At 43.3% G+C, this 25,936-nt stretch overlaps 1 protein-coding gene across 1 annotated transcript in view; it reads right to left on the bottom strand.

The window, feature by feature from the left end:
• Positions 1 to 7,712: 7,712 nt before the first annotated feature.
• The window catches only part of LOC129852889 (voltage-dependent T-type calcium channel subunit alpha-1G-like), a 166,709-nt gene continuing 148,485 nt past the window's right edge, over positions 7,713 to 25,936 (bottom strand). Inside the window, exons 20-23 of the mRNA XM_055918878.1 lie at positions 21,074 to 21,200; positions 13,452 to 13,577; positions 11,409 to 11,498; positions 7,713 to 8,021 (exon numbers count right to left, since the gene is read on the bottom strand). Coding sequence (XP_055774853.1) covers positions 7,800 to 8,021; positions 11,409 to 11,498; positions 13,452 to 13,577; positions 21,074 to 21,200 — 565 coding nt within the window. The 3' untranslated portion in view covers positions 7,713 to 7,799. The remainder of the gene's footprint in view (positions 8,022 to 11,408; positions 11,499 to 13,451; positions 13,578 to 21,073; positions 21,201 to 25,936) is intronic.

The following is a 25,936-nucleotide window of genomic DNA, read 5'->3' as shown; positions in this document are numbered from 1 at the left end:
AAAGATAAACTATAGATGCACTATAAACAGACTATAGATACACTATAAACAGACTATAGATAAACTATAAACAGACTATAGATACACTATAAACAGACTAAAGATAAACTATAGATATACTATAAACAGACTATAGATACACTATAAACAAACTAAAGATAAACTATAGATACACTATAAACAAACTACAGATACACTATAAACAAACTAAAGATAAACTATAGATATACTATAAACAGACTATAGATACACTATAAACAAACTAAAGATAAACTATAGATACACTATAAACAAACTATAGATACACTATAAACAGACTAAAGATAAACTATAGATACACTATAAACAAACTAAAGATAAACTATAGATACACTATAAACAAACTATAGATACACTATAAACAGACTAAAGATAAACTATAGATGCACTATAAACAGACTAAAGATAAACTATAGATATACTATAAACACACTATAGATACACTATAAACAAACTAAAGATAAACTATAGATACACTATAAACAAACTATAGATACACTATAAACAGACTAAAGATAAACTATAGATGCACTATAAACAGACTATAGATACACTATAAACAGACTATAGATACACTGTAAACAGACTAAAGATAAACTATAGATACACTATAAACAAACTAAAGATACACTATAAACAAACTATAGATAAACTATAGATACACTATAAACAAACTAAAGATAAACTATAGATAAACTATAGATACACTATAAACAAACTAAAGATAAACTATAGATGCACTATAAACAGACTAAAGATAAACTATAGATACACTATAGATACACTATAAACAAACTAAAGATAAACTATAGATGCACTATAAACAGACTAAAGATAAACTATAGATACACTATAGATACACTTTAAACAAACTAAAGATAAACTATAGATATACTATAAACAGACTATAGATACACTATAAACAAACTAAAGATAAACTATAGATACACTATAAACAAACTACAGATACACTATAAACAAACTAAAGATAAACTATAGATATACTATAAACAGACTATAGATACACTATAAACAAACTAAAGATAAACTATAGATACACTATAAACAAACTATAGATACACTATAAACAGACTAAAGATAAACTATAGATGCACTATAAACAGACTAAAGATAAACTATAGATGCACTATAAACAGACTAAAGATAAACTATAGATACACTATAGATACACTATAAACAAACTAAAGATAAACTATAGATGCACTATAAACAGACTAAAGATAAACTATAGATACACTATAAACAAACTATAGATAAACTATAGATACACTATAAACAAACTAAAGATAAACTATAGATAAACTATAGATACACTATAAACAAACTAAAGATAAACTATAGATGCACTATAAACAGACTAAAGATAAACTATAGATACACTATAGATACACTATAAACAAACTAAAGATAAACTATAGATGCACTATAAACAGACTAAAGATAAACTATAGATACACTATAGATACACTATAAACAAACTAAAGATAAACTATAGATATACTATAAACAGACTATAGATACACTATAAACAAACTAAAGATAAACTATAGATATACTATAAACAGACTATAGATACACTATAAACAAACTAAAGATAAACTATAGATACACTATAAACAAACTATAGATACACTATAAACAGACTAAAGATAAACTATAGATGCACTATAAACAGACTAAAGATACACTATAAACAAACTAAAGATAAACTATAGATATACTATAAACAGACTATAGATACACTATAAACAAACTATAGATACACTATAAACAAACTAAAGATAAACTATAGATATACTATAAACAGACTATAGATACACTATAAACAAACTAAAGATAAACTATAGATACACTATAAACAAACTATAGATACACTATAAACAGACTAAAGATAAACTATAGATGCACTATAAACAGACTATAGATAAACTATAAACAGACTATAGATACACTATAAACAGACTAAAGATAAACTATAGATATACTATAAACAAACTAAAGATACACTATAAACAAACTATAGATAAACTATAGATACACTATGAACAAACTATAGATAAACTATAGATACACTATAGATACACTATAGATACACTATAGATACACTATAAACAAACTAAAGATAAACTATAGATACACTATAATCAAACTAAAGATAAACTATAGATGCACTATAAACAAACTAAAGATAAACTATAGATGCACTATAAACAAACTAAAGATAAACTATAGATACACTATAATCAAACTAAAGATAAACTATAGATACACTATAGATACACTATAGATACACTATAGATACACTATAAACAAACTAAAGATAAACTATAGAAACACTATAATCAAACTAAAGATAAACTATAGATGCACTATAAACAAACTAAAGATAAACTATAGATGCACTATAAACAAACTAAAGATAAACTATAGATACACTATAGATACACTATAAGCAAACTAAAGATAAACTATAGATATACTATAAACAGACTATAGATACACTATAAACAGACTAAAGATAAACTATAGATACACTATAAACAAACTAAAGATAAACTATAGATACACTATAAACAGACTAAAGATAAACTATAGATACACTATAAACAGACTAAAGATAAACTATATATACACTATAAACAAATTAAAGATAAACTAAAAGAAAAACGAAAGACAAACTATAAAAAACCGAAAGAGAAACTATAGAAACATAAACTGAGAAAGAAACCAATGGAAATGAGGGGTCTTACATTGCATGTCTGTACAGTCACAGGATTGTGTGAGAGGTTGAGCATAAGAGGAGTGAGAGAGACTGTGTGTGAGAGGTCTGTGTCAGTGACTGAATGTGTGTGAGATGGTGTGAGTGACTGAATGTGTGTTAGAGGGTGTGAGTGACTGAATGTGTGTGAGAGGGTGTGAGTGACTGAATGTGTGTGAGAGGGTGTGAGTGACTGAATGTGTGTTAGAGGGTGTGAGTGACTGAATGTGTGTGAGAGGGTGTGAGTGACTGAATGTGTGTTAGAGGGTGTGAGTGACTGAATGTGTGTTAGAGGGTGGGAGTGACTGAATGTGTGTTAGAGGGTGTGAGTGACTGAATGTGTGTGAGAGGGTGTGAGTGACTGAATGTGTGTTAGAGGGTGTGAGTGACTGAATGTGTGTTAGAGGGTGTGAGTGACTGAATGTGTGTTAGAGGGTGTGAGTGTCTGAATGTGTGTTAGAGGGTGTGAGTGACTGAATGTGTGTTAGAGGGTGTGAGTGACTGAATGTGTGTTAGAGGGTGTGAGTGACTGAATGTGTGTGTTACGTTCCCCAGTTTCTGTGTTCTGTTTTGTATTTGAGTGTGTGTTTCAGGAGATGGCTTCCTGAAGTACTCCCCAACCAGCTGATTGGTCAACCCCAGGCTAATTGGTGATTGGAGCTGACCCCGACCCCTCGTCAAGAAGCAGCTGACTCTAATCACCATTGCCACCTGAAGATAAAAGCCAGTGTTCTGCCCAAGAGAAGAGAGAGAGGAGATGAGATAAGGAGTAGAGATTTGGAGATCGAGAGAAAAATTAGATTGTGATATAGTGTTTGTTGTGTATCAGAAAGTGTGGTATGTACTGTTGTTGTTGGTAGCAGTTTTTCTATGTCCTGTGTTTGTGAGTGTTTGTGAAATCGTTAATAATTACACTGTTTCGTTTGTTCCCAGGGGGGGAAGGAGAAGGCACTTTGGGAGTGCTTAGGCAAGAGGCCCGAGGGCATACATATACCCGTAGTATATTTACTGTCTGGGCACACTAGGTAAGACCTGGGCGGACCACCCCCTGTATTTTGGTTAGGGCACCAGACGGTGCTAAGTTAGGTAAGTTAAGTGGGTAGGCAGGTTAGATAGGAGAGGGGGAACTTTGAGATTTACTTTCTTTGCTTTGGTTCCGTCCAGCCCCTTTTCCCCATATTACCGTGTAAGAAAATAAATCCAAGTAAACGGTAAAATCTGCTTTTGTGTCATCCTTGCTCGCACCTACAGTCCATACCTCTTGCACTTCAGAGAGTTGAGTTGTAGCAGGGAGTTGCGCTCCCTCTTCTCAGAGGCGTGCGTAACATAATGGGGGCTCATCCGGGATTCCATTAAACCCACCGGACCCTGCTGCACTGAGCTCTCTGTGGTTAGTGATTGAGGTGTGATGGTAGGTTGTGAGTTTGGATGACTTGTTTAGTTTGTGTTTTCAGTAGATTGTTGTGTACAAGATGGCTGCCTCAGCCATCTCCAAGTTCATTGAAGCGCCCTCTATTGATTGTTTGGTGAGGTTTCGAAAAGTAGACCTTATAGCTATAGCTGACCATTATGGATTTGTTATCCCTGAGAAAGCCCTAACGGTAAAATCTGCTTTTGTGTCATCCTTGCTCGCACCTACAGTCCATACCTCTTGCACTTCAGAGAGTTGAGTTATAGCATGGAGTTGCGTTCCCTCTTCTCAGAGGCGTGCGTAACAGTGTGTAAAAGGGTGTGAGTGACTGAATGTGTGTTAGAGAGTGTGAGTGACTGAATGTGTGTTAGAGAGTGTGAGTGACTGAATGTGTGTTAGAGAGTGTGAGTGACTGAATGTGTGTTAGAGGGTGTGAGTGTCTGAATGTGTGTGAGAGGGTGTGAGTGACTGAATGTGTGTGAGAGGGTGTGAGTGACTGAATGTGTGTGAGAGGGTGTGAGTGACTGAATGTGTGTTAGAGGGTGTGAGTGACTGAATGTGTGTTAGAGGGTGTGGGTGACAATGTGTGTTAGAGGGTGTGAGTGACTGAATGTGTGTTAGAGGGTGTGAGTGACTGAATGTGTGTTAGAGGGTGTGAGTGACTGAATGTGTGTTTGAGGGTGTGAGTGACTGAATGTGTGTTTGAGGGTGTGAGTGACTGAATGTGTGTTTGAGGGTGCGAGTGACTGAATGTGTGTTAGAGGGTGCTAGTGACTGAATGTGTGTTAGAGGGTGTGAGTGACTGAATGTGTGTTAGAGGGTGTGAGTGACTGAATGTGTGTTAGAGGGTGTGAGTGACTGAATGTGTGTTAGAGGGTGTGAGTGACTGAATGTGTGTGAGAGAGTGTGAGTGTCTGAATGTGTGTTAGAGGGTGTGAGTGACTGAATGTGTGTTAGAGGGTGTGAGTGACTGAATGTGTGTTAGAGAATGTGAGTGTCTGAATGTGTGTTCGTTCTGTGTGAGTGACTGAATGTGTGTGAGAGGGTCTGAGTGACTGAATGTGTGTGAGAGGGTGTGAGTGTCTGAGTGACTGAATGTGTGTGAGAGGGTGTGAGTGACTGAATGTGTGTGAGTGTGTCTGAGTGACTGAATGTGTGTGAGTGACTGAATGTGTGTGAGTGGGTGTGAGTGACTGAATGTGTGTGAGAGGGTGTGAGTGACTGAGTGTGTCTGAGTGACTGAATGTGTGTGAGAGGGTGTGAGTGACTGAATGTGTGTGAGTGACTGAGTGTGTCTGAGTGACTGAATGTGTGTGAGTGACTGAGTGTGTCTGAGTGACTGAATGTGTGTGAGTGACTGAGTGTGTCTGAGTGACTGAATGTGTGTGAGTGACTGAGTGTGTCTGAGTGACTGAGTGTGTCTGAGTGACTGAATGTGTGTGAGTGACTGAGTGTGTCTGAGTGACTGAATGTGTCTGAGTGACTGAGTGTGTCTGAGTGACTGAGTGTGTCTGAGTGACTGAATGTGTGTGAGTGACTGAATGTGTCTGAGTGACTGAGTGTGTCTGAGTGACTGAATGTGTGTGAGTGACTGAGTGTGTCTGAGTGACTGAATGTGTGTGAGTGACTGAATGTGTGTGAGTGACTGAATGTGTGTGAGTGACTGAATGTGTGTGAGTGACTGAATGTGTGTGAGTGACTGAATGTGTCTGAGTGACTGAATGTGTCTGAGTGACTGAATGTGTCTGAGTGACTGAGTGTGTCTGAGTGACTGAGTGTGTGTGAGTGACTGAGTGTGTCTGAGTGACTGAGTGTGTGTGAGTGACTGAGTGTGTGTGAGTGACTGAATGTGTGTGAGTGACTGAGTGTGTCTGAGTGACTGAGTGTGTCTGAGTGACTGAATGTGTGTGAGTGACTGAATGTGTGTGAGTGACTGAATGTGTGTGAGTGACTGAGTGTGTGTGAGTGACTGAATGTGTGTGAGAGGGTGTGAGTGACTGAGTGTGTGTGAGTGACTGAGTGTGTGTGAGTGACTGAGTGTGTGTGAGTGACTGAATGTGTGTGAGTGACTGAGTGTGTCTGAGTGACTGAGTGTGTGTGAGTGACTGAGTGTGTCTGAGTGACTGAATGTGTGTGAGTGACTGAATGTGTGTGAGAGGGTGTGAGTGACTGAATGTGTCTGAGTGACTGAATGTGTGTGAGTGACTGAATGTGTGTGAGTGACTGAGTGTGTCTGAGTGACTGAATGTGTGTGAGTGACTGAATGTGTGTGAGTGACTGAGTGTGTGTGAGTGACTGAGTGTGTCTGAGTGACTGAATGTGTGTGAGTGACTGAATGTGTGTGAGTGACTGAGTGTGACTGAATGTGTGTGAGTGACTGAATGTGTGTGAGTGACTGAATGTGTGTGAGTGACTGACTGTGTCTGAGTGACTGAGTGTGTCTGAGTGACTGAATGTGTGTGAGTGACTGAGTGTGTCTGAGTGACTGAGTGTGTCTGAGTGACTGAATGTGTGTGAGTGACTGAATGTGTGTGAGTGACTGAGTGTGTCTGAGTGACTGAATGTGTGTGAGTGACTGAATGTGTGTGAGTGACTGAATGTGTGTGAGTGACTGGTTAATGGTGACCACATCTCCAAGAGAAGCTCCATATCCATCTGTTTTTCTCAAGAGTTGAACCAAAGCGTTCCCACTGTCATCTACCATCAACATTTGATTACAAAATCTCAAAATGATCTCATTTATCCACCAAAAGTATCCCTAAAGCCAATACGGCTTCTGAAATAACCACTCTTTCTCATGTCCAATGTTTGGGTTTCGAAGGCAGTGGAATCACTATAGAGAGAGGCGACATCGGGCGTCTGGTAACCCGTTCCTGTACAGCTGGATGGACGGTGGGGACAGATCTAGGATCAGCTGAGCATCGTATAACCCTAACCCTTACTATATGGAGGAAGCCATTAGATCAGACCCTAGATCAGCATCTAGCTACTTCATAGTTTGGTTTGTAGTTCTACCTACCCCTCCGGCTGTACTACAACTACACGCAGGAAAGGAGTTGGGATATAGAAGGGGGCGTTACCTTCCCCTCACTCCACCCCTTTCCCTCTATCTCTGGAAGTACCACATCATGCAAGTCCCGTCCACCAGTACTCACTGGGCATGCTCCAAGGGGGCGGTCATAAGTATGCTGTCTACGATAGGCCAGGCAGGAAAAGGGGGCGGGGTGTCTATTCTACTAGACCAGCGCACCAACTCTGGTCCTGGAGAGAGACTCGTGTGTGTGTGGGGGTTTTTGCTCCAGCCCAGCACTAACAATTATACAGGTTTAATAGTTACTGGTGGGCTGGAACCAAAGTAGCTCTCCAGGAGCAGAATGGGTGACCACTGACCACCAGGCAAAGAGAGGACAACTAGCGGGGAGACTGCAGGGAGAAAATAGAAAGAAAAAGGACTTCTACAGTAGAAATAGCAGCGACTTCAGGTCTAGCGCGTTCCCTCAATCGCTTGGCTTTGGTCAAATCAAACCGAATCAAACCAAAACAAGCAGGACTCAGAAAGATGTGGAAAGACTACCGACCAGCCATCTCATTCTCCTTACTCCGTCTCTTTTTCTCCATCCGTTTCAGTCTCTTCTCCTCCCTGCGCTTGGCTTCCTCGGCCTCCTGGCTGCGACGACACTTGTGGAAGTTCTCCACCACCACGCCCACGAACATGTTGAGCACGAAGAAGCTGACGATGAGCAGGAAGGAGATGAAGTAGAGGAGCATCCAGGGGTTGTGGTTCAGCTGCGGCTGGAGGAGGAGACACACGTTAACGAGCACTGTGGTGCCGTTCTAACTGAAAACGCTGTGTGTGTGTGTGTGTGTGTGTGTGTGTGTGTGTGTGTGTGTGTGTGTGTGTGTGTGTGTGTGTGTGTGTGTGTGTGTGTGTGTGTGTGTGTGTGTGTGTGTGTGTGTGTGTGTGTGTGTGTGTGTGTACACGTGTGTGTCTGTGTGTGTGTGTGTGACTGTGTGTCTCTATCCACCTAGAGAAGAACACACTAGCAGATGCCAGGACACCGTCACACACCTACCTATCTGCTCCAGTCAACACTTTAAATTATAGATAGGAATGCATAAATCCCTGCATGAATAATTCAGTTTCGTTTTTAATACAAAACAGTATATCAGTAAAGCTATATGTATAAATAGACCCAGCACCGTGGGCTGCACAGGGCATGTGGGAGAAGCAAGAGGAGTGTTGTATGTTTGTTGGATGGTGGACAGTAAGCAGCTTAGAGAAGATCAATGACAAGTTCCTAAAGCACAGACAGAAATGCTGACATAAAAATCAAGACTCCTCTGCCTCTGGCCAACCCAGCCTTTGTTCTACAGCTGCTACTGTATCGCTAGGGAACAGAGTGTGTGTGTGTATGTGTGCGTGTGTATATGTGTATATGTGTGTGTGTATGTGTGCGTGTGTGTATGTGTATATGTGTGTGTATGTGTGCGTGTGTGCATGTGTATTTGTGTGTTTATGTGTATGTGTGTGTGCGTGTGTGTGTGTATATATTTTCCCACGTTATCAGGACCACAATGTCCTGACAAGTCACCAGAATAGATAATAAAAAGTCAGGACTTTTTTCATGTCCTGAATTTGTAAACAAGCTATTTAATGCTTAAGTTAGGGTTAGGGTTAACGTTTTGGGGTTAGGGTTTGGAGTTAAGGTTAGGGTTAGGTGTTATGGAAAATAGGATGTTGAGTGGGAATCCATTTTTACTCCCCAAAAAGTCCGGAAGTGTGTGAGTGTGCGTGTGGCTTTCTGTACATATTCTGTTTACATATTTTCCATTACTCATCTCATATGTATATACTCTATTATATTCTACTGTATCTTATTCTACGCCGCTCTGACATTGCTCATCCATATATTTATATATTCTTAAATCCATTCCTATACTTATATTTGTGTGTATTGTTGTGAAATTGTTGGATATTACCGTTAGATATTACTGCACAGTTAGAGCAGCATTTCACTACACCCACAATAACATCTGCTAAACATGTATGTGACAAATAACATTTGATTTAATTTGACATGTTTGAGAGCACAAGGAGAAAGGGGACTTGGGTTTGATTATGATGAGTTAAGTCAGCGTGTGTTGATGCTACAGTTTATTAGCATAGGAATTAATGAAACAGACATCGGCTTGTTTTGAGGGCAAATGTAGATCTTATTCTTTTTAAATCATTACCATCTAATTCATCACTAGGTGTGTTTATTTAATAAAAATACCTCCAAAAATAAAATGTTTTATCATTCATTTCCTTGGGCCTCCTTTGCATAAGTCTGATAGTGTGGGGGTTAGGAAACAAATTTGAAGATATTTACATACACAGCTCTGATTGGCTGATAGGATGGTCTAGAGCCCTCCCCTTAGAGAGATGAACAGTCATTGGTGTATTATTCTGTCGGTCAAAATGCCCATTCCACATGAACAGGCTGAAATTCCAGGAATTTTTTTCAAACTGCTTTTAAAACTTCTTTGGGACTGGGGGGCAGTATTGAGTAGCTTGGATGAATAGGGTGACCAGAGTAAACTGCCTGCTACTCAGGCCCAGAAGCTAGAATATGCATATAATTAGTATATTTGGATAGAAAATACTCTGAAGTTTATAAAACTGTTTGAATGATGTCTGTGAGTATAACAGAACTCATATGTCAGGCAAAAACCTGAGAAAAAATCCAACCTGGAAGTGGAAAATCTGAGGTTTGTAGGTTTTCAAGTCTTTGCCTATCCAATATACAGTGTAAAATTTGGTCCGATTGCATTAACTAAGGCTTCCACTAGATTTCAACAGTCTTTAGAACCTTGTTTCAGGCTTCTACTGTGAAGGGGGGCGAATAAGAGCTGTTTGACTAAGGGGTCTGGCAGAATGCCATGAGCTCAGTCAGGCGTGCGCCCATGAGAGCTAGCTGCGTTCCTTTTCCTTTCTAAAGACAAAGGAATTGTCCGGTTGGAATATTATTGAAGATTTATAATAAAAAACATCCCCAAGATTGATTCTATACATCGTTTGACATGTTTCTACGAACGTTAATGGAACTTTTTTTACTTTTCATCTGGACCTAGTGCCTGCGCATCGTGCATTTGGATTACTGGACTAAACACGTGAACAAAAAGGAGGTATTTGGACCTAAATGATGGACTTTATCAAACAAGACAAACATTTATTGTGGAACTGGGATTCCTGGGAGTGCATTCCAATGAAGATCATCAAAGGTAAGTGAATATTTATAATGCTATTTCTGAGTTTTGTGACTCCTCTGCTTGGTTGAAAAATGGCTGTATGTTTGTCTGTGGCTAGGCACCTAACATAATTGCATGGTGTGCTTTTACCGTAAAGTTTTTTTTAAATCTGACACAGCTTATCTTTATTCGTATGTTTAACACTTGTATCGTTTATCAATTTTTATGATGAGTAATTTGACGTGGCTCTGCACTTTCACTGGATGTTTGTTTGAGACAATGCATTTCTGAACATAACGCACCAATTTCAAATTAGGTTTTTGGACATAAGGATGAACTTTATCGAACAAAACACACATTTATTGTCTAACATGGCGTCCTGGGAGTGCCATCCGGTGAAGATCATCAAAGGTTAGTGATTCATTTTAACGCTATTTCTGTCTTTTGTGACACCTCTCCTTCTTTGGAAAATGGCTGTATGGTTTTCTGTGACTAGGCTCTGACCTAACATAATCGCAAGGTGTGCTTTCTCCGTTGAAATCAGACACTGTGACTGGATTAACAAGAAGTTTATCTTTAAAATGGTGTGTAATACTTGTATGTTTGAGGAATTTTAATTATGAGAGTTCTGTTGTTTGAATTTGGCGCCCTGCAATTTCACTGGCTGGTGGCGAGGTGGGACGCTAACATATCCCAGAGAGGTTTTAAACAAAAACTTATTTTCATAATTTTCACAATTTCAGTGTTATGTCGATCTCCTAGTGTGGAATTTCATAAAATAAAAAATGGAAGTTCACATTTTTTACTACATACCCCCTTTAAGAAAGATGTAGCACTTTCTTATCTCAGGAATGTCTTACCTTCTGCAAGCATCAGTGAGATGGTTTCTTTGAACCTGTGTATATAAATTGTATCGCGTGTGTGTGTGTGTGTGTGTCTGTTGTATACCTGTTGGTTGACTCCCACTGCATCTAATCCATCATACATGATATCAACCCAACCATCCTTAGAGGCCAGCACGAACAGAGACATCAGAGCCTGGTGAGAGAGGGAGAACTTCATACATTTACCTCATTTAGCAGACACTCGTATCCAGAGTGACTTACAGGAGCAATTAGGGTTAAGTGCCTTGCTCAAGCGCACGTTGTCACATCTGTCGGCTCGGGATTCAAACATTTCAGTTACTGGCCCAACGCTCCTAACCGCTATGCTACCTACAATAGGTTGTGATACCATCACAAGCATCAGTCACAAACAAGGTTTCCACTAGGGCAGTTTAGAAAGAAAGTAGTGGAGATACAACCCTCTGTAAGTATTGTGAATGGTACCTGTGTCTGGTCGTGTTGTGAATGGTACCTGTGTCTGGTTGTGTTGAGAATGGTACCTGTGTCTGGTTGTGAATGGTACCTGTGTCTGGTTGTGAATGGTACCTGTGTCTGGTTGTGTTGAGAATGGTACCTGTGTCTGGTTGTGTTGAGAATGGTACCTGTGTCTGGTTGTGTTGTGAATGGTACCTGTGTCTGGTTGTGTTGAGAATGGTACCTGTGTCTGGTTGTGTTGTGAATGGTACCTGTGTCTGGTTGTGTTGTGAATGGTACCTGTGTCTGGTTGTGAATGGTACCTGTGTCTGGTTGTGTTGTGAATGGTACCTGTGTCTGGTTGTGAATGGTACCTGTGTCTGGTTGTGTTGAGAATGGTACCTGTGTCTGGTTGTGTTGTGAATGGTACCTGTGTCTGGTTGTGTTGTGAATGGTACCTGTGTCTGGTTGTGAATGGTACCTGTGTCTGGTTGTGTTGAGTATGGTACCTGTGTCTGGTTGTGTTGTGAATGGTACCTGTGTCTGGTTGTGTTGTGAATGGTACCTGTGTCTGGTTGTGTTGAGAATGGTACCTGTGTCTGGTTGTGTTGTGAATGGTACCTGTGTCTGGTCGCGTTGTGAATGGTACCTGTGTCTGGTTGTGTTGAGAATGGTACCTGTGTCTGGTTGTGAATGGTACCTGTGTCTGGTTGTGTTGAGAATGGTACCTGTGTCTGGTTGTGTTGTGAATGGTACCTGTGTCTGGTCGCGTTGTGAATGGTACCTGTGTCTGGTTGTGTTGAGAATGGTACCTGTGTCTGGTCGTGTTGTGAATGGTACCTGTGTCTGGTTGTGAATGGTACCTGTGTCTGGTTGTGTTGAGAATGGTACCTGTGTCTGGTTGTGAATGGTACCTGTGTCTGGTTGTGTTGAGAATGGTACCTGTGTCTGGTTGTGTTGAGAATGGTACCTGTGTCTGGTTGTGTTGTGAATGGTACCTGTGTCTGGTTGTGTTGAGAATGGTACCTGTGTCTGGTTGTGAATGGTACCTGTGTCTGGTTGTGTTGTGAATGGTACCTGTGTCTGGTTGTGTTGTGAATGGTACCTGTGTCTGGTTGTGAATGGTACCTGTGTCTGGTTGTGTTGTGAATGGTACCTGTGTCTGGTTGTGTTGAGAATGGTACCTGTGTCTGGTTGTGAATGGTACCTTGTCTGGTTGTGTTGTGAATGGTACCTGTGTCTGGTTGTGAATGGTACCTGTGTCTGGTTGTGTTGAGAATGGTACCTGTGTCTGGTTGTGAATGGTACCTGTGTCTGGTTGTGTTGTGAATGGTACCTGTGTCTGGTTGTGTTGTGAATGGTACCTGTGTCTGGTTGTGAATGGTACCTGTGTCTGGTTGTGTTGTGAATGGTACCTGTGTCTGGTTGTGATGAGAATGGTACCTGTGTCTGGTTGTGAATGGTACCTGTGTCTGGTTGTGTTGTGAATGGTACCTGTGTCTGGTTGTGAATGGTACCTGTGTCTGGTTGTGTTGAGAATGGTACCTGTGTCTGGTTGTGAATGGTACCTGTGTCTGGTTGTGAATGGTACCTGTGTCTGGTTGTGAATGGTACCTGTGTCTGGTTGTGTTGAGAATGGTACCTGTGTCTGGTTGTGAATGGTACCTGTGTCTGGTCGTGTTGTGAATGGTACCTGTGCCAGGTTGTCAAAGTTGTACTGCTGTCTGACCCACTTGTAGTTGGCCATCATGCAGTCTGACTTGTTAGTGACGTTTCTCACGTCCTCTCCCTGACACGCAAAGAACTTCCCCTTGAAGAGCTGCAGAGAAAACACACACACACACACACACACACACACACACACACACACACACACACACACACACACACACACACACACACACACACACACACACCGTGGTCACACTAATGCCACCTTTATGGTAAATTCCAATTGGTCTTCAGGCCAATCCAAGATGGCGTAGCAGTCAGATGTCCTTTGTCCTCGTCTTGTCCCGTGTATATATATTTTATATATTTTTCTTCGCATATCTTTTTATATGTATATTTTTTCTTCTTAAAAACTCAACTTCAAAACACTCTCCTGCAACCCACCTCACCAAATGTGGTGCGGATCTGTTTTTTTCCTCAAAAGTATTATTCAACTCGTATCCGAAATCAACAACAGAAGCTAGCCAGAAGTTAGCCAGCTCACAAGCTAACGTTAGTAGTTCAGCTAACCACAGCTAGCGCTCATCAGCTATCCTTTAGCTCGGAAAACTATTGCCAGTTTTGTACAACGCGACTCAGACCAGAGCATACCAGACCTATTTTCTCTCCATATCCCCGGATTTTTACCGCAAGCTCTGGACATTTACACCTGGATCTTGCAGCTAACTAGCTGCTATCCGAGTGACTATCGGCTAACATCAATTCCGGAGCAAACACCAATTATCCCGGAGCTTGCCAGCTGAAGAGTTCCATCAGCCACCCCTGGGCTACAATCACCTATCCGGACCCAGCGGGCATACACGACTGGGATACCGACGTTATCTGCCCGAGGGAGTATTTCAACTGGCCCCTCCATCGCGACGTAACCTGAACGTCCATATGCTAACTGCGGCCCGCTAATCGTTAGCTGTCTTGAGCATATCGGCTGCTATCTGAACAGGTCTATCGAACAATCTTCTTAGGCCACTATAACTATTTTGACAATTGGATTGGTCCCCTCTACCACACGGAACCCCACTAATCTACCGACGGAATTGCACGGCGTGGCTAAAAACAGACCTCCATCTTCTGCTAGCTTGCTACCCATGACTAGCTGTCTGAATCACGAAGCTAGCACCAGTTAGCAAACACAATTCTACAACTCACAACCTCTCTTTCACCACCGCCATCCGGCTTGGATTCTCTGTCGACACGACCACGTCTGGTCTGCAGACAAATACCCCATCCGCTGTGCCCTCAACCGGCCTCCGTCTGAGCAGACCCCCTCCGTCTGAGCAGACCACCCCCCCGGGCTACTAACTTTAAACGCCGCGGGCTAGCTTAGTGGAGGCCTCACTGCTCCATCTACGGCTGCCCCCTGGACACTATGATCACTCGGCTACATAGCTGATGCCTGCTTGACTGTCCATTAATTCACGGTACTCCATTCCGTTTATTTGTGTTTTATCTGTCGGCTCTGTGCTTTAACTCAGGATCTGTGTGTAGTTAATCCGACCCTGTCTGCCTGGTCGTCGCCATTTTTACCTGCTGTTGCTGTGTTAGCTGACTAGCTGCTGTTATCTCACCTGTTTTAGCTAGCTCTCACAATCAAGACCTGCAATCACTTTATGCCTTATTGTATGTCTCTCTCAAATATCAATATGCCTTGTTTTGGTTTGGTTTGGTTTGGTTTCCCGTAGTTCCACTCTCCGTACCTCTGATACCTCCTTCGTCCCACCCCCCACACATGCGGTGACCTCACCCATTGAGACCAGCATGTCCAGAGATACAACCTCTCTTATCATCACCCAGTGCCTGGGCTTGCCTCCGCTGTACCCGTGCCCCACCATACCCTGGTCTGCACATTATGCCCAGAATCTATTCTACCACGCCCATAAATCTGCTCCTTTTATTCCTTGTCCCCAACGCTCTAGGCGACCAGTTTTGATAGCCTTTAGCCGCACCCTCATCCTACTACTCCTCTGTTCCTCGGGTGATGTGGAGGTAAACCCAGGCCCTGCATGTCCCCAGTCACCCTCATTTGTTGACTTCTGTGATTGAAAAAGCCTTGGCCTTATGCATGTCAACATCAGAAGCCTCCTCCCTAAGTTTGCCTTACTCACCGCTTTAGCACACTCTGCCAACCCTGATGTCCTTGCCGTTTCCGAATCCTGGCTTAGGAAGGCCACCAAAAATTCTGAGATTTCCATACCCAACTATAACACTTTCCGTCAAGATAGAACTGCCAAAGGGGGAGGAGTTGCAATCTACTGCAGAGATAGCCTGCAAAGTTCTGTCATACTTTCCAGGTCTATGCCCAAACAGTTCGAACTTCTAATTTTAAAAATGAATCTCTCCAGAAATAAGTCTCTCACTGTTGCCGCCTGCTACCGACCCCCCTCAGCTCCCAGCTGTGCCCTGGACACCATCTGTGAATTGATCGCTCCCCACCTAGCTTCAGAGTTTGTTCTGTTAGGTGACCTAAACAGGGATATGCTTAACCTGTTAAAGCTGGGGGCGCTGTTGTCACTATTTATGGTAATCGTGTAATTTTTGAAACGGCTTCCTACAAAATTCTTGATCGTACAATATGCATATTATTATTATTGGATAGAAAACAGTCTATAGTTTCTATAGGAGTTGAAATTTTGTCTCTAAGTGGAACAGAACCCATTCTACAGCAATTTCCCTGACATGGAGTCAGATTTCAGAAATTTTGGCCACTGTTCTGGAGTCAGTTTTAAGGCCAATGTTATTCCTATGAGTATACGGACACTGCTTACGTCTTCCCCTGGATGCCTTTACGTGATGACGATTTGAATGGGGTCGATTGCGCAATCACAGGCACTATAAATTAAAAAACCCTGTAGCTAGGAACTCTTTCCCAGCTGCGTCATGCGCGTGGAGGACATCGACCTGCACTTGTTCCAAGCATTAGTTTGGGGAGTAATCTTTCTCAGGTCATGTTTCTACTCGTTATAGGAGTTAAAAACATCATAAGGTAGTTAATTTAAAGCGTTTTATAGCAATTTATATCCGTTTAGTGCGATTTTGGGACATTTATTTCTGAGACGCTGTGAATCTCTGGGCACGCTTCCAGTTCATCCCGAACGCAGTTGGCATTTCCACATGGCAAGAGGACAGCTTTCCACCAAAAGACGATTAGACCCAAGAAAGGATCCTTTGCCCAAGATACTGATGGAAGAACAGCTCAAAGTAGGAAATTTTTATTATGATAAATCGTGTTTCTGTCGAAAAATGTTAGTGGCTTAGGACGCCATCTTGTTTGACGTAGCTTCGCTTGGCGCAAACTGTATTGAAAAGTAAGGATAATTAAAAAAATGTAATTCCGCGATTGTATTAAGAATTAAATTGTCTATCAATCGCTGTCCACCCTATATTTTTTAGTCACGTTTATGAGTATTTATGTATACGAGTAGATCACTGTCTAATATGGCGCACGGACATTTTCTCACCAGCTGGGCTACATTTCCCATTGTCTAACCATGATTTTGGTGGCTAAATATGCACATTTTCGAACAAACTGTATATGTATGTTGTAATGTGATGTTACAGGGGTGTCATCTGAAGAATTCTGAGAAGGTTAGTGAAAAAAATAATATATTTTGGCGATGTTTACGTTATCGCTCTCTTTGGCTAGAATCAATGCTGGGGTAATGTTTGCACATGTGCTATGCTAATATAACAATTTATTGTGTTTTCGCTGTAAGACACTTAGAAAATCTGAAATATTGTCTGTATTCACAGGATCTGTGTCTTTCGATTAGTGTATGCTGTGTATTTTTACGAAATGTTTGATGATTAGTAATTAGGTAAACACGTTGCTCATTGTAATTATTCTAGTCCATTTGTGACGGTGGGTGCAATTGTAAACTATGCCATCTACCTGAAATATGCACATTTTTCTAACAAAACCTATCCCATACCATAACTATGTTATCAGACTGTCATCTGATGAGTTTTTTTCTTGGTTAGGAGCTATAAATATCTTAGTTTAGCCGAATTGGTGATAGCTACTGGTGTTGGTGGACAAATAAAAGATGGTGGATTATGCTAATGTGTTTTTAGGTAATAGATTTACATCTTTACATATTGTGTCTTCCCTGTAAAACATTTTAAAAATCGGACATGTTGGCTGGATTCACAAGATCTGTGTCTTTCATTAGCTGTATTGGACTTTAATGTGTGAAAGTTAAATATTGAAAAAAAAATTTTTTTTTGAATTTCGCGGCTCTGCCTTTTCAGTGGGGGTGGGGGGGGGGGTGTAGTAGTCCTAGACAGGTTAACACCCCGGCAGTCCTACAATCTAAGCTTGATGCCCGCAATCTCACTCAAATCATCAAGGAACCCACCAGGTACAACCTTAAATCCGTAAACATGGGCACCCTAATAGACATTATCCTGACCAACTTGCCCTCCAAATACACCTCTGCTGTCTTCAATCAAGATCTCAGCGATCACTGCCTCATTGCCTGTATCCGCCACGGGTCCGCGGCCAAACGATCACCCCTCATCACTGTCAAACGCTCCCTAAAACACTTCTGCGAGCAGGCCTTTCTAATCGACCTGGCCCGGGTACCCTGGAAGGATATTGACCTCATCCCGTCAGTTGAGGATGCCTGGTCATTCTTTAAAAGTTACTTCCTCACCATATTAGACAAGCATGCTCCGTTCAAAAAATGCAGAACCAAGAACAGATATAGCCCTTGGTTCACTTCAGACCTGACTGCCCCCGACCAGCACAAAAACATCCTGTGGCGAACTGCAATAGCATCGAAGAGCCCCCGCGATATGCAACTGTTCAGGGAAGTCAGGAACCAATACACGCAGTCAGTCAGGAAAGCAAAGGCCAGCTTTTTCAAGCAGAAATTTGCATCCTGTAGCTCTAACTCCAAAAAGTTCTGGGATACTGTAAAGTCCATGGAAAACAAGAGCACCTCCTCCCAGCTACCCACTTCACTGAGGCTAGGTAACACGGTCACCACTGATAAGTCCGTGATAATCGAAAACTTCAACAAACATTTCTCAATGGCTGGCCATGCCTTCCTCCTGGCGACTCCAACCTTGGCCAACAGCCCCGCCCCCCCCCGCTGCTACTCGCCCAAGCCTCCCCAGCTTCTCCTTTACCCATATCCAGATAGCAGATGTTCTGAAAGAGCTGGAAAACCTGGACCCATACAAATCAGCTGGGCTTGACAATCTGGACCCCCTATTTCTGAAACTGTCCGCCGCCATTGTCGCACCCCCTATTACCAGCCTGTTCAACCTCTCCTTCGTATCATCTGAGATCCCCAAGGATTGGAAAGCTGCCGCGGTCATCCCCCTCTTCAAAGGGGGAGACACCCTGGACCCAAACTGTTACAGACCTATATCCATCCTGCCCTGCCTATCTAAGGTATTCGAAAGCCAAGTCAACAAACAGATCACTGACCATCTCGAATCCCACCGTACCTTCTCCGCTGTGCAATCCGGTTTCCGAGCCGGTCACGGGTGCACCTCAGCCACGCTCAAGGTACTAAACGATGTCATAACCGCCATCGATAAAAGACATTACCGTGCAGCCGTCTTCATCGACCTGGCCAAGGCTTTCGACTCTGTCAATCACCATATTCTTATCGGCAGACTCAGTAGCCTCGGTTTTTCTAATGACTGCCTTGCCTGGTTCACCAACTACTTTGCAGACAGAGTTCAGTGTGTCAAATCGGAGGGCATGTTATCCGGTCCTCTGGCAGTCTCTATGGGGGTACCACAGGGTTCAATTCTCGGGCCGACTCTTTTCTCTGTATACATCAATGATGTTGCTCTTGCTGCGGGCGATTCCCTGATCCACCTCTATGCAGACGACACCATTCTGTATACTTCCGGCCCTTCCTTGGACACTGTGCTATCTAACCTCCAAACGAGCTTCAATGCCATACAACACTCCTTCCGTGGCCTCCAACTGCTCTTAAACGCTAGTAAAACCAAATGCATGCTTTTCAACCGTTCGCTGCCTGCACCCGCACGCCCGACTAGCATCACCACCCTGGACGGTTCCGACCTAGAATATGTGGACATCTATAAGTACCTAGGTGTCTGGCTAGACTGCAAACTCTCCTTCCAGACTCATATCAAACATCTCCAATCCAAAATCAAATCTAGAGTCGGCTTTCTATTCCGCAACAAAGCCTCCTTCACTCACGCCGCCAAACTTACCCTAGTAAAACTGACTATCCTACCGATCCTCGACTTCGGCGATGTCATCTACAAAATAGCTTCCAATACTCTACTCAGCAAACTGGATGCAGTTTATCACAGTGATATCCGTTTTGTTACTAAAGCACCTTATACGACCCACCACTGTGACCTGTATGCCCTAGTCGGCTGGCCCTCGCTACATGTTCGTCGTCAGACCCACTGGCTCCAGGTCATCTACAAGGCTATGCTAGGTAAAGTGCCGCCTTATCTCAGTTCACTGGTCACGATGGCTACACCCACCCGTAGCACGCGCTCCAGCAGGTGTATCTCACTGATCATCCCTAAAGCCAAAACCTCATTTGGACGCCTTTCCTTCCAGTTCTCTGCTGCCTGCGACTGGAACGAATTGCAAAAATCTTTTAGACTTTTATCTCCCTCAACAACTTTAAAAATCTGCTATCCGAGCAGCTGTACATAGTCCATCTGTAAACTACCCACCCAATTTACCTACCTCACCCCCCATACTGCTTTTATTTATTTACTTTTCTGCTCTTTTGCACACCAGTATCTCTTCTTGCACATGATCATCTGATGATTTATCACTCCAGTGTTAATCTGCTAAATTGTAATTACTCGATTTATTGCCTACCTCATGCCTTTTGCACACATTGTATATAGATTCTCTTTTTTTTCTACCATGTTATTGACTTGTTTATTGTTTACTCCATGTGTAACTATGTGTTGTTGTCTGTTCACACTGCTATGCTTTATCTTGGCCAGGTCGCAGTTGCAAATGAGAACTTGTTCTCAACTAGCCTACCTGGTTAAATAAAGGGGAAATAAAATAAAATAAAAAATAAAATATCCCATGAGAGGATTCCGTAGTAGCCTTGCATGTCCTCTCGTGATTGGTAGCATGTAACTCATGCACGCACGCAGACACACACAACCACATACACACAGGTGACATATTTTTGTGACTCCAAGGACACACCGAACATTAAGTGTGAATTGGCCAGCGGGCTAACGATCACATCTTATCCATCTCTACGACTTGACAAGCAGGGTTGAGCCCTCCCACCTTAGTTATATCGTGGAAACCACCTAGAAGAGCACTTTCCTGCTGACAAACGACCTAAGAGCCCTGGCAGGGGGTGAATGGAGAAGAGGGTGCTTATGCGTAATGGAATATTAGCCACTTGTCAGTTCCAACATTGTCACTGTCAGGAGGAGAGACGGGTGTGTGGAAAGAGCCCAGAATAACCCTTAATTCCAAAGGTATTAAGGTGTGAAAACTGACTTGAAAGAAACATTTTCCCTGATATTGGATTGGTTGATATTGTTTTGGGAAAATGTATAGTACGCTAGGCCTTTTTGTATGGGTTGCAAAAATGTTTCCGATCTCACCTGTACTCCCAGGATACCAAAGATGATGAAGAAGGCGCAGCAGATGACCACAATGTTCCCTATGGGCTTTAGAGACGACATCAGAGTCTCCACTACCAGCTTCAGACCTGGGGCCCTGCTGATCACACTGGATGAGAGAGACAGAAACACGACGTGAGGCTCGGGAGACTGAGGAAGAGTGCAGGAGAGAGAGAGAGACAATGTTAGACTGGGAAGACTGAGGAAGAGTGCAGGAGAGAGAGAGAGAGACAATGTTAGACTGGGAAGACTGAGGAAGAGTGCAGGAGAGAGAGAGAAACACAATGTTAGACTGGGAAGACTGAGGAAGAGTGCAGGAGAGAGAGAGAGACACGTTAGACTGGGAAGACTGAGGAAGAGTGCAGGAGAGAGAGAGACACAATGTTAGACTGGGGAGACTGAGGAAGAGTGCAGGAGAGAGAGAGAGAGAAACACAATGTTAGACTGGGGAGACTGAGGAAGAGTGCAGGAGAGAGAGAGAGAGAAACACAATGTTAGACTGGGAAGACTGAGGAAGAGTGCAGGAGAGAGAGAGAGAGAGAGAGAGACAATGTTAGACTGGGAAGACTGAGGAAGAGTGCAGGAGAGAGAGAGAGAGAAACACAATGTTAGACTGGGAAGACTGAGGAAGAGTGCAGGAGAGAGAGAGAGACAGAAACACAATGTTAGACTGGGAAGACTGAGGAAGAGTGCAGGAGAGAGAGAGAGAGAAACACAATGTTAGACTGGGAAGACTGAGGAAGAGTGCAGGAGAGAGAAAGAGAGAGAGAGAGCGAGAGAAAGAGAGAGAGTTGTTAAGGTCAATTACAGAGCAGCCAGCCCAGATGGAGACGCATGTGGCACTCCCTCCCCCTCTTCCCCTTCCTCCCTCCCCCATTTCGTTCTTCACCCCTCCCTCCTTCCTGTCACAGGGCATCAGTGACAGTCAATTGCCCTCATCCCTCCAGTACCTCACCTGACCTCACCTCTCTCTCTTCACTGTCTCTCCACCATACTGTCTGCCTGCCTCTGTCTGCCTCTGTCTGCCTCTGCCTGCCTCTGCCTGCCTCTGCCTGCCTCTGCCTGCCTCTGCCTGCCTCTGCCTGCCTCTGCCTGCCTCTGCCTGCCTCTGTCTGCCTCTACTTGTTTTTTAGCCTTTCTCAGTATATATCTGTAACTATCTAGCATGCTGAGCTCAGCTTTGTCTTCAGTCCAGTCGTTCTTATGTTTGCAGTTCTTATTCGGGGAGCGAGGCGCAGGGAGTGAGAGGAAGTCAATAACTCATTAAGAGAAGGACTGAGACAGGATATATGGAGGATATGGGGATAAGGCTGAGACGTGGGCTGACAGAGACTAGATCAATAACACTGATATTTGCAAATATACATTATATATGCATTCATCTATAGCTGGGTGAGAACAACCACATAGCAAAATCCTAGCAAGTAAGGTACCTACAAGCAAAGTCAGTGTTAGTGAAAATATGATTAGTCGTGGGGGGTTATTTAACATTGTCGTTTCAGAAGATTTTGGAAGATGGGCAGGAACTCTGCTGTCCTAGCTTCAGGGGAAATCTGAGAAAAGAAGAATTGTCACTGGCCTGAGTCGGAGCTGACCTCCGTAGGACGGCCAAGACACCAGAGGTGGCAGAATGGAGACCTCGGGTTGGAATGTAGGGTTTGAGCATTAGCCTGACGGAAGAGAGGCGCAGTTCCCCTTGCAACTCAATAAGCAAGTACTATGGTCTTGTAGTGGACAGGAGCTTCGAATGGAAGCCAGTGGAGGGTGAAGAGGAGCGGGGTGACATAGTGAAGGTTGAACACCAGGCAGGCTATGGCATTCTGGATAAGTTGCAGGGGTTTAATGGCACAAGCAGGGAGCTCAGCCAACAGAGAGTTACAGTAGTCTGGACGGGAGATGACAAGAGCCCGGATAAGGACCCGCTCCGCTTCCTGTGTGAAGCGGCGTTGTACTCCACACACGACGTAGAGCAGAAACCTGCAGCAGCGAGTCACTGCTTTGATGTTTGCAGAGAATGACAGGTTGTTTTCCAGGGTCAAGCCAAGGTTCTGTGAACTCTGGGAGGGGGACACCGTGGAGTTGTCAACCATTGTGGAGAGGTGTTGGAGCAGGCAGGCGGAAGGAGGAAGAGCAGCTTTGTCTTGTCAAGGTTGAGTTTGAAGTGGTGGGCAGAAATCCAAGCTGAGATATCTGCCATGAACACAGAGATGTGTGTTGGTGACTTGGTGTATAGAGAATTAAGAGGGGGCCTAGAACCCTGAGGACACCAGTAGTGAGAACATGTGGTGCAGACTCAGATCCTCTCATCAAATCAAATGTAATTGTCACATCCCCTGAATACAACAGGTGTAGACCTTACCGTGAAATGCTAACTTACAAGCCTTTAATCAACAATGCAGTTTTAAGAAAATAGACTTAAGAAAACTCTCACTAAATAAACATAAAAAAGTTACACAATAAAATAATGAGGCTATATACAGGGGTTACCGGTACCGAGTCAACCTGTACAGCTTAGTCAAGGTCATTTGTACATGTAGGTAGGGGTAAAGTGACTATGCATAGATGTTAAACAGCGAATAGCAGCAGTGTAAAAACATTGTCAACCTTCTTTTGCAGACTCAGATCTAGATGCAATCCAAGAGTTTGCAGAGGCTGAGACACCCAGCCCTGAGAGGGTGGAGAGGAGGATCTGATGGTTCACGTGGTCAAAGGCAGTGGATAGGAGGATGAGAACAAGGGAGAGAGTGTCAGCTTTGGCAGGGCTGAGAGCCTCCGTCATGCAGAGGAGAGTTGTTATGATCAAGAAGATGGTTCTGAGAGAGATAACGAGAGAGTTGGTCAGAGATCAAGGTCAGAGGTCAGGGGCACGCTCAAGTGTTTTGGAAAGAAAACAAAGATGGAATACTGTTCGGTAGTTGTTGACGTCAGAGGGGTCGAGTCTTGGTTTCTTGTGGAGGGGAGCGACTTTGGCCATCTTGAAGTCAAAGCGGAGGCAGCCATTTGTCAGGGATGGGTGGATGAGTGAAGTGAGAAATGGGAGAAGGTCTCCAGAGATGGTCTGGAGAAAGGAGGAGGGGGTGGGTTCAATAGGGGCAGGTTCCCGGGCGGATGGACATCACTAGCCAAAGGATTTCATCTGGAGAGAGAGGGGAGAAATAGGTCAAGGCGTAGTGTAGTTCTGTGTGTGTGGGACCAGTGGACTCAAGGAGTGGATATCGTCAAACTTCTTTTGAAAGTGGTGGAGGATTAAGGTAGCCTAGAAATGAATAAGAGCGTTGGGCCAGTAACCGAAAGGTTGCTGAACAGAATCCCCAGGCCGACACGGTGAAAGATCGGTCAATGTGCTAATTGCTCCTGTAAGTTGCTCTGAATAAGACCGTCTACAAATTACTAAACTGTAAATGTGAGAGAAGGTGGCAAAGAGTTTGAAATTTAGAGTGATATAAAGTGACTTTAGCAGAGGAATAGAAGGCAGAGAGGATGATAGGTCCTCTGGAAGTTTAGTTTTCCCCCATTTTCACTCAGTTGCCCTCAGCCCTGTTCTGTAAGCTCATAATGAGTCACTCAGCCACAGAGCAGAAGGCGAGGGCTTAGCTGGCCTGTAGGAAAGGGGACAGGAGACAGGTGGGAGAAGGATTTACCACAAGGTAGAGATGATAGGATAGAAGAGGAGAGAACAGTTGGAGAGAGAGAACGAATATTCTGGTGGCGCATGACCATCTGAGTGGCTAGGGTTGGGGAAGAGAGGGAGAGAAAGGGAAAGAAAGCATTGATCAGAGACCTGGAAGGGGGTTGCAATGAGATTAGTAGGCGGACAGCCTCTAGTGAAGATGAGGTCAAGCGCCCTGCAGGCCTTGTGAGTGGGAGGAGACTTGGAAAAGGTCAAAAGAGGAAAAGAGTGGAAGAAAATGAATCAAAAAGCAGACGTGGAGAGATGGAAGTCATCCAGTACTCTCCAAGGGCACCGGGTGGGCGATAGGAACAGACTGATCTCTTCTTGTGTAACACATTTGTGATGACCAGAAACGTAATTCACCACCTACAGTGAAAAGAGAGAAGTGAGGAGATGTCAGGTGAGGAGGTACTGGAGGGAAGAGGGCAATTGACTGTCACTGATGCCTTGTGAAGAAGGGGCAGGGGAGGAAGGAGAAACGAAGGGGAAGAGGGGGAGGGAGAGCCACAGGCGTCGCCATCTGGGCTGGCTGCTCTGTAATTGACCTAAACAACTCACTCTCTGTATCGCTCTCTCTCTCTCCCTCTCTTCCTGTGTGGTATATACTGTATAGCTATGTATCATGTATAGCTATGTATCAAAATTATAGACTATTATTATTATTATTATTATTATCATTATTATTATCTCAGAGAAAGCGAGAAAGTCACGAACGCGAGAGAGAGGGAGGAAACACGAGAGGTCAGCGAGTTCACGGAGGATAGGTGCTTAGAACTGGGTTCTATCCTCATACCCCTAACCATGTAGATGATGTAATTACCTGGGTTCTATCCTCATACCCCTAACCATGTAGATGATGTAATTACCTGGGTTCTATCCTCATACTCCCTCACCATGTAGATGATGTAATTACCTGGGTTCTATCCTCATACCCCTAACCCTGTAGATGATGTAATAGAACACCGAATGAGGCAGTTTCCATAATATCTATAATAATATCTATTCATACATGGAGAGAGAGAGAGAGAGAGAGAGAGAGAGAGAGGGGAAAAGGGAGAGAGAGAGAGGGAGAGAGAGAGAGAGAGAGAGAGAGAGAGAGAGAGAGAGAGAGAGAGAGAGAGAGAGAGAGAGGGAAAAGGCAGAGAGGAGAGAGAGAGAGAGAGAGAGAGAGA

The sequence above is a fragment of the Salvelinus fontinalis genome, chromosome 1 (genome assembly GCF_029448725.1).
Source record: "Salvelinus fontinalis isolate EN_2023a chromosome 1, ASM2944872v1, whole genome shotgun sequence".
Lineage (NCBI taxonomy): Eukaryota > Metazoa > Chordata > Actinopteri > Salmoniformes > Salmonidae > Salvelinus > Salvelinus fontinalis.
The sequence above is the reverse complement of the archived record's forward strand: the minus strand, read 5'-3'. Positions and strand labels throughout refer to the sequence as shown.